Source organism: Astatotilapia calliptera, chromosome 4 (assembly GCF_900246225.1).
Source record: "Astatotilapia calliptera chromosome 4, fAstCal1.2, whole genome shotgun sequence".
In the NCBI taxonomy this organism is placed as follows: domain Eukaryota; kingdom Metazoa; phylum Chordata; class Actinopteri; order Cichliformes; family Cichlidae; genus Astatotilapia; species Astatotilapia calliptera.
In genome coordinates this window covers 4181188-4198336 of record NC_039305.1, presented here as the reverse complement: position 1 = coordinate 4198336, position 17149 = coordinate 4181188, and the positions used below count along the sequence as shown (strand labels likewise).

General features: G+C 40.6%; 2 protein-coding genes across 4 annotated transcripts in view; one reads left to right on the top strand and one right to left on the bottom strand.

Moving 5' to 3' along the window:
* Positions 1-413: 413 nt before the first annotated feature.
* On the bottom strand, positions 414-8700 carry LOC113020261 (uncharacterized). 2 transcript variants are annotated; one of them, XM_026164064.1, is made up of 3 exons: positions 8644-8700; positions 1796-1910; positions 414-1577 (listed from the first exon to the last, which is right to left on the bottom strand). In XM_026164064.1, exons 1-3 carry the CDS (start codon positions 8698-8700, stop codon positions 928-930), a joined length of 822 nt encoding a protein of 273 aa, XP_026019849.1. In that variant the 3' UTR covers positions 414-927. The 2 variants fall into 2 exon arrangements, with proteins under 2 accessions (XP_026019849.1, XP_026019850.1); XM_026164065.1 differs by lacking the exon at positions 8644-8700 and adding an exon at positions 3812-3863.
* The window catches only part of radil2a (Ras association and DIL domains 2a), a 30087-nt gene continuing 21637 nt past the window's right edge, over positions 8700-17149 (top strand). For both annotated transcript variants that reach the window (XR_003272178.1, XM_026164063.1), the window contains exons 1-5: positions 8700-9201; positions 10124-10468; positions 10773-11008; positions 13246-13574; positions 16387-17079. Coding sequence is in view for 1 of the 2 variants with exons in the window: in XM_026164063.1 (XP_026019848.1) it covers positions 9074-9201; positions 10124-10468; positions 10773-11008; positions 13246-13574; positions 16387-17079 (1731 nt within the window). In the remaining variant the exon portion in view is untranslated. The remainder of the gene's footprint in view (positions 9202-10123; positions 10469-10772; positions 11009-13245; positions 13575-16386; positions 17080-17149) is intronic.

Below are 17149 nucleotides of genomic sequence, written 5' to 3'. Positions count from 1 at the left end.
TGTGTGTGTGTGTGTGTGTGTGTGTGTGTGTAGACACAGAGACAGACATTAAACTTGGGTTTGTTTAGAAATGCCACAGGTGCATGCAGTGGCCGACTGTTATTAACTCTCAGTGTGAACATGTTTAGCATTTACATGTTTTAAAACCGTTTAAACTTGTTGGGAACGCACATTAGTGCAGCTGTGTGCTTTTCTTTTTTCATTTAAAGGTTTTGTAAATTACTTCCAAAATGAACTGAAGCTCTCAAGAACTGCCAGAACTTTGTGCCCAAAATATCGGTGTACATGGTTGAAAACAGGCCTGGGCTCCGCTTTCATGTATTAACCAATTTGTGCCACAAGATGGTGCAGTGAGTCAACCAGACCTGTCATTAACCTTCTTAATTACAGTCAAAAGCCGAAGCCTCTTGAGGACATGGAAGTACGGCTGAAAATAAAAATCAAAGGTTAAGAAAAAATATTTAGCACTGGTGAAATGCTGCCCCCTGGTGGAGTTTAAGGTAAGACTTGCACAGAGTGATTACAGAAAGTGCCTGCATTAACCCACTGACTGTATATTAAAGAAACAGCCAGTGCAGATTTGCTTTAAATGTGAAATCCTTCAAATGACCAGTTCAAGAAAACAGAAGATGGCAAATCAAAATTGCACATCAGTAATTTTTGCAAGTAAAATGAAGAAGTCACCAGTTTTCTGAATTAGTCCCTATTAGAGTTATTTGTTCCACACTATTGTATTTATACTGTCCCACTGCAATAATAGTAGAAATGTGAAACAGGAAAAAAAGCTTCAGACTTAAATCATTTGTTTTCCTTTTGGTGCTTGATGTCTTTAGATGCTGCCTCCATTTCTGTTTTTCTCTGTTAACTGGCATCTCCAGTTTTGCACATTTTTATCTAATGCTGGTGGCAGTTTGTTCATAGAGTAATTTATATCCTGCCATGAAATAAGAGTGACATTACTAAAAGCACAATATTAAAATTAATGATTAGGATCACCATTAGATAATGATTAACGCGTCTGTTGGTGAAGTATCTAAAGCTGTTGCTCCGCCTATCGCCTCTATTCTCTATGCCCACCTCTAGTGTTATGACACCGCCTTCCTGGCCTCTGAGAGCGTTGTGCCTCACTACAGTGTTACAGTAGAAGATGTGGCAAGCCACACAGCCACACATTCTGGACAGTTGGAGATTGCGCACTAGGTCTGTGGAGGCGGCCAAGTCTGTGTGGACTGTGTGATACTGTCTGTAATCATTACTTGTTGTTTGTTGGGGTCTGCTGTTGAACTGAAGGTGGTTTATGAACCGGACATGATTCGGATCATCTGTGGAGGCACTGCTGCTCTGGACCTGCTGATTGTTGAACTGGCTGTACTCGTAACTTGTTGTCTGTGGAGGTCTGTTGTGGTACAGCCTGTAAGGGTTACTTGTTGTCTCTGATGGTCTGTTGTGGTACAGCCTGTAAGGGTTACTTGTTGTCTCTGATGGTCTGTTGGGGTACAGCCTGTAAGGGTTACTTGTTGGCTGTGGAGGTCTGTTGTTGAAATAGTCTTGGCTATTTGATGGAACCTGATTGGAAGCTCAAAAGAAACAAAAAAAAAAACAACACTTACAAATGTTTTCATGAGTTTGTTTGCTGTCATTTCATTTTCTTACGTCACAGAAAAGTTACTTTTGAAGATGAAAATATTTTGCCATTGCAAATTTTGCCAATTTTATGCTCCATAAACATGTTACTTAGCATGCAGTTTCATTTGCATATGAAGGTTTTCACAGTGTTGTATCTTAGCATATTTACCATCATCTGAACTACTGTCAAATGGGGAAGTAGGCATCTTCTTGGACATCTTGGCGTCTTCACGCTCCCCCTTTTCCATCAGGGCTGTAAGTGCAGCTAGAAGAATTGATATCTCCTGTTAGAGAAGGAGTTGGATCCAGATCATTCTTAAGTCAGATTTAAACATATGTAATTAGTACAGCAAAGATATCCCAGCCCAGCATGTGTTTTTCCTTCAACTTGTAGGAAGTCCTCCAAGTTCTCCACAATCTCAAAGTCAGAGAAAGTCACCTACCTAATATTGTGTTGGTCCCTATTTTGCTAACAAAACAGCCCTAACCCATTGAGGAATAGAATAGAATAGACCCCTGAAGGTGTGCTGTGGCATCTGACACCATGATGTTAGCAACAGATTCTTTAAGTCCTGTAAGTCGGGGCCTTTCTGTGTGGAGTTTGCATGTTCTCCACATTTTTGGATAGGTTTTCTCCCAGTATTCCACAGACATGAAATTAGTGGGGTTTGTTTCTCTGTGTTAACCCTGCTTCAGAATGGATGAACTGAATTGAATTAAAATGGTAAATGGACTGGTTCTTATGTAGTTTTGTTCTACTCTGACCACTCAAAGCACTCTGCACACTTCTACCTTTCTATGTAAGTGCTTTCTGTCTAACGTTCACATGCATTCATACTCCGATGGATGAACTGAAGACAAACTTGGGGTTAGTATCATGCCCAAGGAGATTTGGCATGCAGACAGAAGCAGATGGGGATTGAACTTTCAACATTCTGATTAGAAGGTGACCTGAGCTACAGCCACTCCCATAATTCATAACCTTCGAATGACGTTTCTATAATAAGTATGCCGGAGAGGTGGTGGAGCTCCAAAGTGACCTGTGTTTGAGCACTCTGACATTGATATGAACAGGAAAAATATTCACACATTTTTGCAAAATTCACCAAAGCAAGTCATAACATGCTATTCCCAAACAAGCTGTGTTTCCTGATGTAACTTTTCTTCAGGTTTTTTCAAAGCCACTGGATAACTTAGGCATCACAATTTTGATCCAATAAATATTGGAGCGTTTTAAAGGTGTTTTAAAACACCTGCATATATTTTGAAGGCTCCAGGAAAGAGATTCAGAGTGATTAGTAACACCTAAAGTGCTAACATACCACAATCAACCTGTCAAACAGGGTGTTCTTAGTACTTAGTTTCACCTTTAAAATACAAAAACACATATAAACAACACACACTTCTGTCTTCACAAGGAGAGGCTACTCTCAAAGTATTCAAAGCAGCTCAAATGTCATATTTAATGTTACAGAAACAACAGATTAATAGTGAAAAGCAAACAATGAGCACCAAATCTCTGCCGTTTTTGTTTCAGTGCGCCTCTGTCAGTGCGCCCCAGGGTGGCTGTGGCTACAATGTAGCTGCCATCACCAGTGTGTGAATGTGTGCGTGAATGGGTGGATGACTGGATATGTAAAGCGCTTTGGGGTCCTTAGGGACTAGTAAAGCGCTATATAAATACAGGCCATTTACCATTTACCATTTACCATTCACCTCTCAGATTTAACCTTTTTTTTAATATCTGGATATTTGGATATCAGCAATATTACTGCTATGATTTCAACTTTGTATGTGTGTTTGTGTGTGTCTATGTTCCCGCATGTGTTACAGAAACTGTGAAATCTTGTCAGACTTGACTGTCTTTGGGCAGATTTTGTCAACATGGTAAGCATCAATATGCAGTCATAAAACACAATAGGCAGCTGAAATTCAATTTGATAATAAGTGTTGTCTCTGAACTTGTAACTAGTTTTGAATTGCTGTACAATAAAAGAATATTTAGAATTTATTTTCATGAATTGAATTCAACCTAACAACATTTTAGTTTAATATAGTTAACTAAAGTTCACATACTGTCATCACATTGCATTGAAACGACTTCCTCCAAAGCAAACTGTCATGGAGTGAACGTTAGGACCCAAATGCAGTTTTCATAGTTATGCAGAAATAACAAAAAACTAACCTTTTATTAAAGTCGAGGAGTAATCCACAACACACATAAAAAATAAGAAAACTTTCAAAAAGGATCACGAGGAGAACACGAGAGCACACAAACAGATACTGAAACAATGACTGACAGGCAGGGCAGGCCTGTGTAAACACACACAAGGGACTTTCAGATAAAACAGAAAGTAAACAAACCACCAAACAGATATGACAATGACATACAAGGAAACACTAGAGGAGGCTGGTCTTAAATACATAAAAAGACAAGGATATAACTTTAAATAACTCTTAACATTATCTGGATTATAAAATAACAAGAAGTAAACAGAACTGACTAAAGAGTCACAATGAGCCCAAGCAGGGAAGGCCAATTATAAACTCTGCAATGACAATACAATCTGACCACAATCAACTAGAAGTAAAACAGAAATGAGGAACAGTACAGGGGCACAATGTTGAAAACATAAGATTTCTAGATAGAATTAGAAAGAAAACCTAACATAAACTGAAAGGAAAGCCTGAAGTCTCCATGACAGAAACAATCGGTAAGGTGCATACCATGCAGGTGTTTTAGTCATCACATGAGTCAGTGGTGCATACCTATCATTCTCTGATTATGCCAACAAAACTGAACTGAGCGTAAAGTCATTGTAGTGCAGCCATTCCCAAAGAAAAGTGCTGCAGTTCACTTCAAAACCAGAAAGACCATCTCTGATCAGTAAGTCTGCTTTCTGTTGTTGCCTTGAAGCCTGGCGTTTCTGTGTGTGAGACAGTGGAGGAGATTCTGTTCCTGTTCATGTGGGATTGGCACTCTGGATTTGTTACCTTTCTGTTCCAAAGACCTTGTAAATAGTGATGGGCCAAACGAGGCTTCATAAAACACTGAAGAATTCAAACCATTTGTGCCGCAATAATATCGAGGCTTCGAAACAATCTGAACCCCATCTCCACAGTGACACCTGCTGGCCAATTTGGGAATTACCACATCTTGATGGTGCAATTCTGTCAGACAATGACAGAGACGAGCCCTGCACATTTCCAAATAAAGCAACTTATTATATCAGACTGTCAATAATTGTGATCAGCAGGCGTTGGGGAGAAATCTCCGTACAAACTCAAACAATTAAGACTGTAATGATCACTTTGCTTTAGGAAAAACATTCTCAATTTGTTAACCTTCATGCTGCTCAAAATAAACCAATAATATAGTAAAAGATTCTGAGAAATAACTCCTGGGTTTATTGTAATAACCAGCTGTTCTTGGGATCAGTCAGCTTTGTTTTGTTTTTTGTTTTTTTGCTCACACCCCTCAATGCTTGGATGTGTTTGGCTGATGTTTAAGTTTTCTGGGAGTTCATGTCATCAGGTTTGTTCTACACTCTGTTAAGCAAAGCTAGAAGCTGGCATAGCTGAACTATGAAGAAACTTTTCTTAACTTTACACTGCTGTGGATGCTGTATCTTATAACACTGGCATGATGTTTACTGCGAGTCTGGGGTTTTGGTTATATTGAACCTGCCTCGTGTTGTTTATGAGATATTCTCACCAGAAGCATCAGTGACAATAAAAAAAAGAAAAACTCATCTGTCATGAAAAGGTGTTAAAAAATAGATGAACTATAATTAATGATTACTAATAATGTGTTTTTCTAGCTTTTATTATCTACAGTGCAAATATATTCTTTATGGAGGTGCAGTATGTGAATAACAGGTTGAAGTGAGGATGACACGACTTGATGCATGTTTTTATTGGCAGCAGACATGTATATTATGTATGGGTCTCTTGTGGGGCCTCCTCACAGTGGGGCATGTCCAAAATGCATCACCTAGGTGCTGCCCTGGAGAGATCCTGGCCAAATGCCCAAATGACCTCATCCTGTCGCTGTGGAGAATTACCACAGAGAACAAGTAGTTATGGAACAAATGTCCATTCCACTGTACCGCTTACTGCACCATATACAGCATATGCATGATACAGTACTGGTGTGTATTGTTTTTTTGTTTGTTTTTTGTTGGGGTTTTTTTTGCCTGTCCTGTTTGGTTCATTTGCCATCAGAATTATTGTCTAAAGGCAAAGAAAGATGCCCAACGGATTTACTTTATCAAATGGACCATCCCGGCCTTGCCATATTGGTCTATTTGATTCACCTTTGCTTTTATTGTTTATTTTATTTTATTTTCACTTACACGGGACAGACATGACTTGGGGAAAGAAAAGGGAGAAAGAAAGAGAGGTAGGGAAAGAAAAACAGCGGGGAAGAGGAACGGTGATAAAGGGCAAAAAACAAAAACCAACAAAACAAACAGATAAAATATATATATACATATCAATCACCTGGATCACCTGTTGAGAAAGAAAAAAGAGAAAACAAGCAAAACAGAGAGATGATCTATGGGGTGTAGCTCAGGTGGTAGAGCAGGTCATCTACTGATCGGAAGGTTGGTGGTTCAATTTCTGGCTTCCCCTAGTCTGCATGCCAAATATCCTTGGGCAAGATACTAACCCCAAATTGCTCTCCGATGCATCCATCGGAGTATGAATGTGTGTGTTACTTAGAAAGCACTTAGAAAAATGTGCTTGCACAAGTTGTGTAAAGCGCTTTGAGTGCTCAGAAGAGTAGAAAAGCGCTATATAAGAACCAGAAGAATTTACCATTTATGTGAATATAACAGTAAATACTAGAAATTGAATATTATTGTGCAGCACGTAGGATTGACAGCGCACAGTGTGCTTTGAGGTAGGAGCAAAAAAAGGGTGTAGTTTGTGTCTGTGAGCACCCGTGTGTACACCTGTGTGCCTGAGCGCGCTTTTATTTAAAAGGTTCCTTCAGAGCACAAGAGACCAACAGAGGGGCAACCGTGCCACTCTCCCGGAAAGAGCTGAGGAGAGCCCAGATGAGGGGTGACTGGTGTGTATTGTAAAATATTGCTGTACTGGCTAATTACACCATAAAGCACAGAAAAACTAATTGTTGCATAGTTGGCATCAGTGGGTTCACACCCATTTGTATGTATATCCTCCAGCATGTCCCTCCATCATCTCAGCATTTCTGAAAAGGTGCTTGTTTTACACAGTTAAATGTAAAATGAGTAAATATTTGCAGGACTAAATTCAATTCATAAGGAAAATTGATAATGCATTAAAATTTTGGCCTTTGGGTGACAAGATCCATTCAAATGAAAAATGTACTGGAACTCTTATGTAGCTGTATAATGTGAATATATATGCATCCAGTAACATGAAGGACTCTCTGAAAGTCATTTTGACTTGGTGCCTCCTACCTCTGAGTCCCCATGCAGGTTTGTCCTACACATAAGAAGAAATGCTTTTGAGAGGTTTGTTCTCTTTGGATCTACCTTCTTATGTTTAACTAACTCAGATACAGACTGTATCTGTGATTGTCACTTGTCTGCTAACAAATGACCAGCTCAGATTAAGCACACTGCTGATGCATTTTCTTCATAAATCATGACATGCTGCTCTCCCCTACATAAACTGCTATTATGAGTTCATTGCTGTGTATTTACTTGGTATCAGGTCAATACCACATTTTTCAGTCTCATACATCAGTAGTAGGTGCCTCCTCCTGTCTTTAAGGCTGAGCCTGGACAATCGCATTCTCTCAAGTATGTGTATTTACATGGAGGTATTCTGCTGTAACTAATCATCTAAAGTATTTGAAAATACACCCATAAACAAAAACGAATGTAAACATGGATTATCAGCCACCAAAGCAGCTGCTGCACCTTTAATTTATTGATTCATTGATGAACTCTTGCAGAAATTGAACACAGAACCTTTGGTGGCAATCACTGCACTAATATAAATACTCTTAAATCTACTTAAAACAACAATAATGTCTTTACAAACAGTTTAAATGAACCATAGCAGTATTTAATAAAGGTTAAAGATGGGAATGAGATGAAGTGAAGCCTTTTTATTTAGTAAGTCCTGATGTAGCTGCAAGGCAATTTCCTGCCACTAGATGATGCTCTTTGTACATAAATTGGCCACAATTGAAAGAGTGACGCTTCAGATTTAGCAATTTCATAGGTATCATTTTTAAATATTTCTAGGACACACAAACCTATAATTTACATTTAAAAATAACAGCATTTACAATTACAGGTTTAAAAGGCAGGTGAAACTCTATTCTTTCTCACAAATTAGAATTCATAGTGCTTAAATAACCTTATATCCTGTACTCTTTAGAGAATCTTTGCTATATTACTATTGTTCCCTCATTTCAATTAAAACATCTATTTTTCAATAATATTCCTTATTTAATTATTTACTCCTTAACGTTGCCAAAAAGTCTCCAAAGTTAATTTAAGGTTTCTTTTTTAAATGAACTTAGTTATATAACTTAGTTATATCACCTTGTTTCACTAATCTGTTTGTTGGACCCAGTAAAACAAGAAACCAAAAATAATGTTTTGTTTTTTTAAATATTGCTATTACATTTTTAAAAAATATATGAAAGGGCACTCCTATTTGCATATGAGATTCTCATAGATATAAAGTAACGTGTGTTCATGTGTATACCTGTCTCTATACATTTGTGGGGACCGATCCTGATTTAAAACCAAGCTATTGAGGACATTAAAACGTTTCTGTTTTTCACTTTCAGGCGCGTGTTTATTAAAGGTTTAGTCGTGGTTTTAGTGCTTACGTTAATGGCAGGTTAATAGTATTATGCAAGTAGTATGATGAGACTAAAGACTAGCTAACTAATTAGACTAAAAGAAGTGAGACTCCGCTTTACGTGCCCGCAGGTCCTCACAAAGTAGGAAGGACAGTTGTGTATGCCCGTGTTGCTGTGATTAGCTCCGCCCCCTCGCTCCTTACCGTGACGCCGCGGTGACGTGTTGCTGTAGTGGCTCGTGCAGCAGCAGGTAGTTTCATTCAGTCCGCTTCAGAATTCCGGACGGAGTTAACGGCTTTCTTATCATGGACCTGGCTTTGATTTCACTCGTTTTACAGCTCAGAAACGGATAAAAAGCAACGTAAGCGTCTGTTTTTTTGTATTTCCTCCTTAACGTCGACTCCAGTTTGGATTTTACCCTCCAGCGGTCCGATTTTAGCAGCTTGAAGTTGGTTCTCCTTCAGCATATGTGGGAATGTGAACTCTCATGGATGCCGATACACTGTTGGAGTACTTACACACTTTTTCCTGATTTTCTGGGAGTCGAAATAGTAGACTACGCTCGCTGAAAACTAGTTGTGAATAAAGCCATGTTCACTATGTTTATGTAGAAGCTGAAAAAACGTTAAAATAATGATTTCGGAGGAGAGAAGCAGCCACGTAAATAAACAAACCCTGAACTTTCCCGTGGGTTTACTCATCCGCTCTCCCAAAAGGCGCCTGGCCAAACTGGGAAGGAAACCCAGCAATGGATCTGTCCAGTAAGTCTCTACATGCTTTAATCGAATCTATTTTAATTAGTTTTATTTACATATCGCCAATTTACTACAGCAGTAATCTTACAGTGTAGAATACTGGAGAGTAACTCCAACCTATGATAAATGCTATTGGCAACGGTGGGAAACAAGAACTGCCCTGTTTTCTACCTCCAGTAGAAACATAAAGGTTTATAATCGCAGCAGCATTAGTTTTAGAAGATGTAATCGTTTTAAGTATACGCATTAGCCAGCTCCAGTTATAACTTTGCACATTAAGACATAATTTATATTGCTATATCTGCATTTTATACCAGTGCACCAAGAAATTAAGTCATTTGATGTTGAGATGAATATAAAGATGTGCATGATTAATGCTTGTAATGATGATAATATTAGAAATTAAGACTATGGGGGAAATATTGTTAATAAGTTAACATTTAATTTCATTTACGTTGCGTTTAACTTTATTTTTAGCTGTTGTACTAAAGGATAAATGAGTTATATCTGGTCTTAGGTAGGAGACCTATAATGAGAAAAAAAACGAAGTTACAGCTTTAATTGCAACTATATTAATTAAAGGAGCAATTACACAGCCTTAGTAATGACTTTTTATATGTTAGCAGTATTTTGGCCCATGTTTTCTTTTCAGTTAGATTTTATGACTGTATTTCTGCTTTTTTTTCCCAATAGAAATGCTATAAATGAGAATAACATAGTTGTCTATTGATTAAGGTAACATAATGACTTATGTAAAGGTTTAAACAGGTTCACAGAGACCAAACAATTAGCTGATGAGTTTAGATAACTGTAAAAACAAAATCCTGGTTTGTTTCAGTTCTAAATTTGGGTCTGAAGTGGAGAACTTTAGACAGATCATGGTTCGTGTGCAGGATCTTTTAGTGTTCTGTCCTCTCACTCCAATCAGGTCCAACAACTCGAACAGCACTGTCCGCTCTGCTGAGAGCGTTGGCGTCCGGCAGCCAGCCAAGAGCAAAATCCGCCGCCACAACAACAGGTTTTCCACTGTGTTCAACCAAAGCCCCAACCTGAGAGACGGTGGACGGCATGTCCAGGTGGCGAGTGGTAGTGGCGGGAGCTTGTCTGGAGACCTCCAGGTTGTGGACGACCCGGCTGAGCTATCCAGCCAAATGTCCATTCCTGGTATCCTGAAGATCTTTGGCAGTGACATCTGCCAGGGGACCAACTACAAGAGTGTGCTGGCTACCACTCAGTCCAGTGCAAAGGAGCTGGTGAAGCAGGCCTTGGAAAGGCAAGAGGTTTTCTCTTGGTCCTAAAACATGTTGTTGAGTCCTTGCAATAAGATTTATTCCTAAAAGAAACAAAGTAAAAGTGAAGTAGTGCTACTTTTAGGTCAAACTAGATTTTAACATGTGAGAATTTACTGCTTTTGTCTATTTGATCTAATTGTAAATTAAGTATGTCTGGATTCTGAGCCGATGTTGAGGACAAAAAGGGGAAACTTAGAAATCAGAAACATTTACGACTGCTTCAGTGTGAAAAACAACTTCCAGACTTATTGCTAATGCTTCATTTCTCTGTTTTTTTCTCTTCAGGTACTGTCTGGAAAAAGAAGACCCCAACAACTACGTGCTGTGCGACGTTATTGGCCAGACGGGGGCTGATAACCAGTGGAAGAGAGAGTGCTTTAGGGTTGTGGGTGACAGCGAGAGGCCCCTGATGCTGCAGTCGCTGTGGAAGCCGAAGGATGGCTTCTCCAGGCGTTTTGAGATCCAGCTGCGGGCGAGCGTGGAAGAGCAAAGTTTAAAGGACAGGGACACGATCACAGCAGGTATGCATGGTGCCTAACACCTGCACCGTGACCCTAACATCCTCCCACTGGGGTTATCAATCACTCAGCCTTAGCCTTGGGAGCCTTAGATGTTTCTTATTGCTGGGTTTCATTGTGCCTCTTATCACTGGTTCAAACAGTCATGCAGCAGAGGTCAGGAGGAAACAAAAGCTGCCCTGCTCTTTGCTTTAATTCAAGGGTCCATAAGGTCCTCGCAAAGCATCAAGGCACAACGCAGCTCTTCCCACCAGGCCTATAGCTGCTGTGTTTTTCTTTCTGTCAGAACTGACTTCCTGCGCTCTGGGGGCTGAGCGGTCCTGTTGACTTTGGCTCACGTTTGTTGTGGTCCCTTTCAGCTCTGGACCGACACTCTGACGGCTTTTTAATCAGGATTGGTCTGATAGCGCGAAGCTTAAATTACAGATAACCTTAATTATAATTTGATTTCTACTGAAGGTTTTCTTCATTTTTTTAAAATTACAGTTTTTGAGCTGATTGTACATTTTAAAAAAGGTACAGTGTTTAGTCTACAGTGTTTATTAGTTTTTAGCGTTCCAGTTTCATTTTCAGATTGAGTTTTCTCATTTATTAGTTTAAGAATGTTTAGGGTTTTTTTCCTAGTTTGTTTTAGCTGTCAGGAAACTGGTTGGTATTTGTCAGATTTTAAGATTTCAGAAGTTTAGTATAAACACAGGCAGTCACAGGTTTCATTATAGGGTAGACCAAATTAACAAAGACAAAAATTAAAGACAGATATTTTTTCCCTGTATGCAGAGTTTTTGTTAGATTCTGTGTTGTTCTATGAGCCGGTAATTTGTTGGTGATTAATAGACTCCATTTCTAAGCTAGCATTAGTTAGTGTTGCTTTGCTTTCAGTTTTCATGGAAAAATTCATGCAGGGTGATTCACAGAGAAAGCAGTTGAGAAGCTGTTGGTGACACATGAGAGTATTGGGTGACTACAAAAATGGTTTAATACATAAAAGACTTATCTAAGTCACATTCAAATATTGGCGTTTAGAGTTCTATATCTGTGCAGCTCTGCATTGGTTCTCATAGCTCTGTGATCTACCCTCCCCTTCCTCCTCTCTGACCGGGGGAAAGCTGCCTTTTACCTCCGCCGGGTTTTTAGGCATCAAGCCCAGCCTGTCACAGCAGTGCTGAACAATGTGGAAAACACCCATTTCCACAGCTGATAAGGGCAGTGGAGCACCGGGTGTGAAGCCGGACCCTGTGGACATTCCACCTCGCTTAATGGCTCCCAACGAGCTGAATAGTGTTTGTGTTACGTCAGGCCGACAGAGCGGCTGCTGGTATCTGATAGAGGTGGTCACATCTCACCTTCCCTGCACATTTCCCCCCTTTTTCCTGTAGTTATGTTGCATTTGAACTGAAGCCAGAGCAGAAAAGTGTTATGCTGGAGTCAGCTCGGATGACCGGAGTAATTTTGGGAGGATTTCTGTTTATCGTAAAGATAACTTTAAAAACACGAGAGGTAGTTCTTCTGTTTTTCCTGGCGCCGATTCAAAGTTTGTCTAAAGCTGACATTATTAATAGAGGCCACACAAATTTGAGAAGTCCAGTCTTCTGCTGTGTTTGTCCTGATTTAATTTTAAATGGTTTATTTCTGAATTTGAATTAGTTATTTTTTAATTAAGTGACACGAGGCAACTGGAGCATCAAACACTTTATGTATCTCTATTTTAGTATATTTAGTTTGATCTATATGATGTTCTTTATTGTTGTTTATATAATTAAGTAGATGTTATGAACTAAATTATACAAAAACCTAAGTAACATAAGCTGTAGTCGGGCTAGTATTACCTGTGAACTACTACTAATTTGTAATAATCACAAAAGTCATCTTTGACCGTAACCCTGTGCAATTCTGCCTTGAATCTGTCAGTTAGAAATATCACTGCAGCGCACCTGAGATTGATTAATTGAGATTAAGTATACCACAAGAAGAAGAGCTGCCGGATGTTTCTAGGTAATGAAGATCTGATAAACTAAGACGTCCTTGAGCTCTGTGGATTTTATTTTAGATCATTTTTTTCTAAGAGACTAACAAGCGGATAGAGTCTAGCATCATCAGCATAGAGTGAATTAATTACTGCACCAAACTTTGGAAGCTTTTTATAGTAAGAAGATAAAGACTTTTTAAAAGTCCAAAATGAGTCGTGAAACATACTCAGGTGTCAACACACTCGATGACATAGCATCTTCTTGTCCACCCAGGGATCAATGCCCAGGCTCGTAAGCTGCAGAAGACCCGCTCCAGAGTGACCTCCCTGTTTGTGGACAGCAGTGGGGAGGACACAGATGGACTCGGCATCTGGAGGAGCCTCAGCGAGATGGATTTGTCCGCGATGGGCAAGGAGGCTAGCAAGGCCCAACAGAGTGCGCTCAGAGAGGATCCCGAGGCTGAGGCCGACAAGGAAGTGCTGCGTCTTGGCATGGAAAAGGAAGAGACGGAGAGCAGCGATGATAACACAACCCAGTACTCCATCCACCCACCCTTTGACTTCCCTTATTTCCTCCTGCTGCAGGGCTACAGCCACAGACAGGTGAGTGGCAGACCAACTTAAGGTATCTGTATATAACTATAATTACCTTAAGCAGATGAGACCTTTCTGAACTCCAAAGTTTCAGATAATGAGGTCATTGTAGGAAACAGTTATCCCTGTAAGCTCAGACTTCAGCCTGCTCTAAACACTCAGTTTCAGTTACTTTTTTTCCTACCCTGGGCTGTGTATGATGTCACATAGAGGATAAGCCTAATTTGGTCAACTCAGGGAAAGAAGTCCCACCCACTTGCTTATTTGTGAGTGGTAGCAAATCACATGAAAGTTAGTCTAAAGTTGGAGAAGCTAAAACAGCTTGTTTTGGATTGAGGTTGAACTGAGGGGCCTGCACGAAACCCCGTGTGAGAGAAATAAGGATTTTATTTGTTTATTTATTTTACCTGCCACTCATGCAAAACTGCTCTGGTATAGTCAAACAACAAAAATATGGATCTGGAAATGAAGAGAACGATGTGCTGCTGTAATATCAGCTACAGGTGGGTGCTGTTGTTCTCTTTCAGTGCTGTTTTCAGCCTGGTCACATTTAACCAAGTTATTGCCAATAATAGTATCCACAGTTTAAAGCTGACCTACAGATGATTGAAAACTTATAATCAAGCAGATTTGCAGGCAGTTTCTGGACTCCTTCTTTGACATTTTAAAGACTTGAGGTTGATTTTTATTGTAAAGTTTTAGTTAAGTATAATAAACCTGGTTCTGTGAAGACCTGTTATTGCCCTTGAGTGTGTCCTGTGAGCGTGTAAGCAAACAAGCTTAAAAGAGACAAGAGGAAGAGAAACATATAGTGGCGAACTGAGCTTGTTATGTAACGCAAGGAGAAAATCCCTCAGTCAGAGAGTCAGACAGGGCGGAATCACTGCTACACAGGTGTGTTAGGACCAGGTGATCCTGTTCGGGCTCAGGGTGAGCCCTGTGTCATCATGTGTCAATGAAAGGATGAAGAACAGAGTGCTCAACCTTCTGTCAGAAGGAAACCTGCTTAGGATCTTTGGCAGAACAAAGAGGCAGTCCTGATTAGAAGGATAAACTGTAGCATGTAAACACTGCTGTGCTGTAATCAACATACCAGTGTACCTGACCTCTGTTTCAAACTGTCCTTACTTCCAAAATCTGTCCTTGTCAACATCGCCTGTTTAAAAATCTCTTTTGCACAGTAAACCAGAGAGCACGCTGTGGCTTTAGCCCATTCCCAGGAACAGGAAGCTCTTTCTCGCAGTGTTTTTATCCCCGCTGCTGGGGATTGCTGACTGAGCAGGATGCTGGGAGCACGGCAGCACACTGAGAGCTGCAGCCGACCTAATCTTACTCTGCAACAATGGGTCGACCCAAAGCCAAAGCAAAGGAACGAGGCGGGTCTGTGGCGGACCAGCAGTCGTGCAACAGGAACTGAAAGCTGATTTTTGGGTTGTTTTTTGAAACTGTGTTGTTGGAGACCAAAGAAACAAAACTGAATTTGGCTTTCCTTGGCATTTATTTCATTGGAGAGAGAGTTTTGATGCTGAGCCGCAACTTCTGCGGTGGCGCGATGCCCATTAACTTTTTATTGTTATTGAATGAGCTGCGTTTTTAAGCAAGCTTGAGTGTGTTTCAGTCAGGATGGTGGAGTCAGCATATGTTTGACTGGTGGAATATTGGTTGATGGTGGAATATTGTTTGACTGGTGGAATATTGGTTGATACCATTACCCATTACAGCAATGCATCCCAGTTATTAATCATTTTGTCTATAAATAGCCTTTATATCTTAAAAGTAACAAAGCAATAACACCCTCTCATATGAATGCTGTTGTAGCCCTGCCTTCACGCTGAGGCTGCTTGGCTTTAGGCAGCAGAGATGATAGGCTATCATCGCCTGACTAAGAGTCTTAACGTGGTGACCCTGAGCTCCTGGTCCTCACCGTCTCGCTCATAAGCCCTTCCATTCCTGTCCTGCCTTGCTCTGCCAGTTCAAGTTGTACTTTTACCAGATGATCCTACTGCTGCTTGCACGCACACTCCTGGTTTATTTCCAAAGTGTTACACAAGGAAATCAATCCCAGGCTTCCCACTGACTGCTACTTTGAATGAATGTTTGCTTGAAGAATAGAATTGCATTAGAGGAAGAATTAAGGCTGCAAAATGAAAGCTTGTGTTGTTGCTGTCATGGAAGACACAGCAGGAAGTCTTCGCTGGTGGTACAGAGTCCAACAGCGAGAGCATTTCACTCGCAAAGAGCTGCGCTCGTTACTGTAATCACAGCCAAAACCTGTGCAGATAAACAGAGAATAAGAGTCTTTTTACTGCTTTCCATCCACCATCAGTTTTCTGTGTACAGGTGTGATTTAAGGAAGAGCTAAAACTGTTGGACTCTTTTTGGCAGTTCCACAAACGAGTTACAAATCACTTCCTGTGCCCAATAGGTGGCATTAGAGAACACCCACTACTCCTATGGCTTGATCGGAACCCACAGTGACAAAGTCATGAATGTTGGATTGTGCTTATCACATTTTAGTCAGTACTGGCAGATTAAATGAAAAGTTTATGCCAGATTGGATAAAGTATATTTGAGTTACAACTTCTTGTGTCATAGAAGTTGTAACCTAACTTATATGGCTTCACAGTTAAATATTGCCAAGGTCTTCAGTTAGAGCTTACCAAAGATCACTCCAGGAGGAGTTGGTGGCGCGTACCAGCGTAAACGGGGGATATTACAATGGAAACCGAAGCAGTTGATCTGCCAGATTTGCAGCTGAATTTATTGTGCGAAACATTTGATACAAATGTCTTCTTCTTTTTTTTTTCTTTTTTTTTTGCAGGATTTTGTCATCTATCTCATGAGTGGGACCACCACCATCTTTGGCTGCTGCAGGGAGCATCACACTGGAGAAGATGAGGAGAGGCTGAAGGTGGACATCCTCCTGTTTGCTCCAGATGTGTTACCACAGCACTGCTGTGTCAGACGACTGGACTCTAACAGCCAAACTTCCACAGGAGGAGAGCACAGAAAGGCGCTGACGATGCTGAAGCCCCTTCATGGAGCTCCCGTGACCCGAAATGGTTTACTCCTTAAAGAGGAGGTTGAACTGAATCCAGGAGATTTGGTTGGCTTGGGGAAACACTACTTGTTCATGTTTAAGGATCCTACAAGCAAACCAGGATCACTCCACACGCCTCCTTGGATGACCAGACTCTGCCCAAACTCTGACTCAAAGACCTCTTGTTTTTCATGCGGCTCCTTGGTGGCTAGGAAAAAGCTCCAGAGGAAGCCTTTACCTCCTCGTTGGAGAGACCTGGAGGGCACTGAGGCTTCGCTGAGCTATGAACTCGACCAGGAGGAAAGAGTCCTACAACAGATCCTGGACATGTTGGACCCCAGTGGGAATGAACCGAAGCTGACACCGGCTTTCCTGCTGAGTCTCTGCATCCAGCACTCAGCCTCCACATTTGAGCTGACGCATTTCAGACAGCTGCTGCTTCAGCTGTCCAATCAGATCCAGCTCATTACATGGGTAAGGACAAAAACTCGGCAGCACGTTAAATCTAATGACCAAAGCATTATTTGGCAGTTGGGTTTCCAGT

Bases quoted from the DNA above. Each gene is read 5' to 3' on its own strand.
- LOC113020261 (XM_026164064.1), bottom strand. From the start codon at position 8,700: ATGAAACTACCTGCTGCTGCACGAGCCACTACAGCAACACGTCACCGC. The intron at 1,911-8,643 runs GTAAGGAGCGAG...CTTCTCTAACAG, and splicing joins CACGTCACCGCGGCGTCACG to GAGATATCAATTCTTCTAGC. The intron at 1,578-1,795 runs GTAAATATGCTA...GTTTCTTTTGAG, and splicing joins TGACAGTAGTTCAGATGATG to CTTCCAATCAGGTTCCATCA.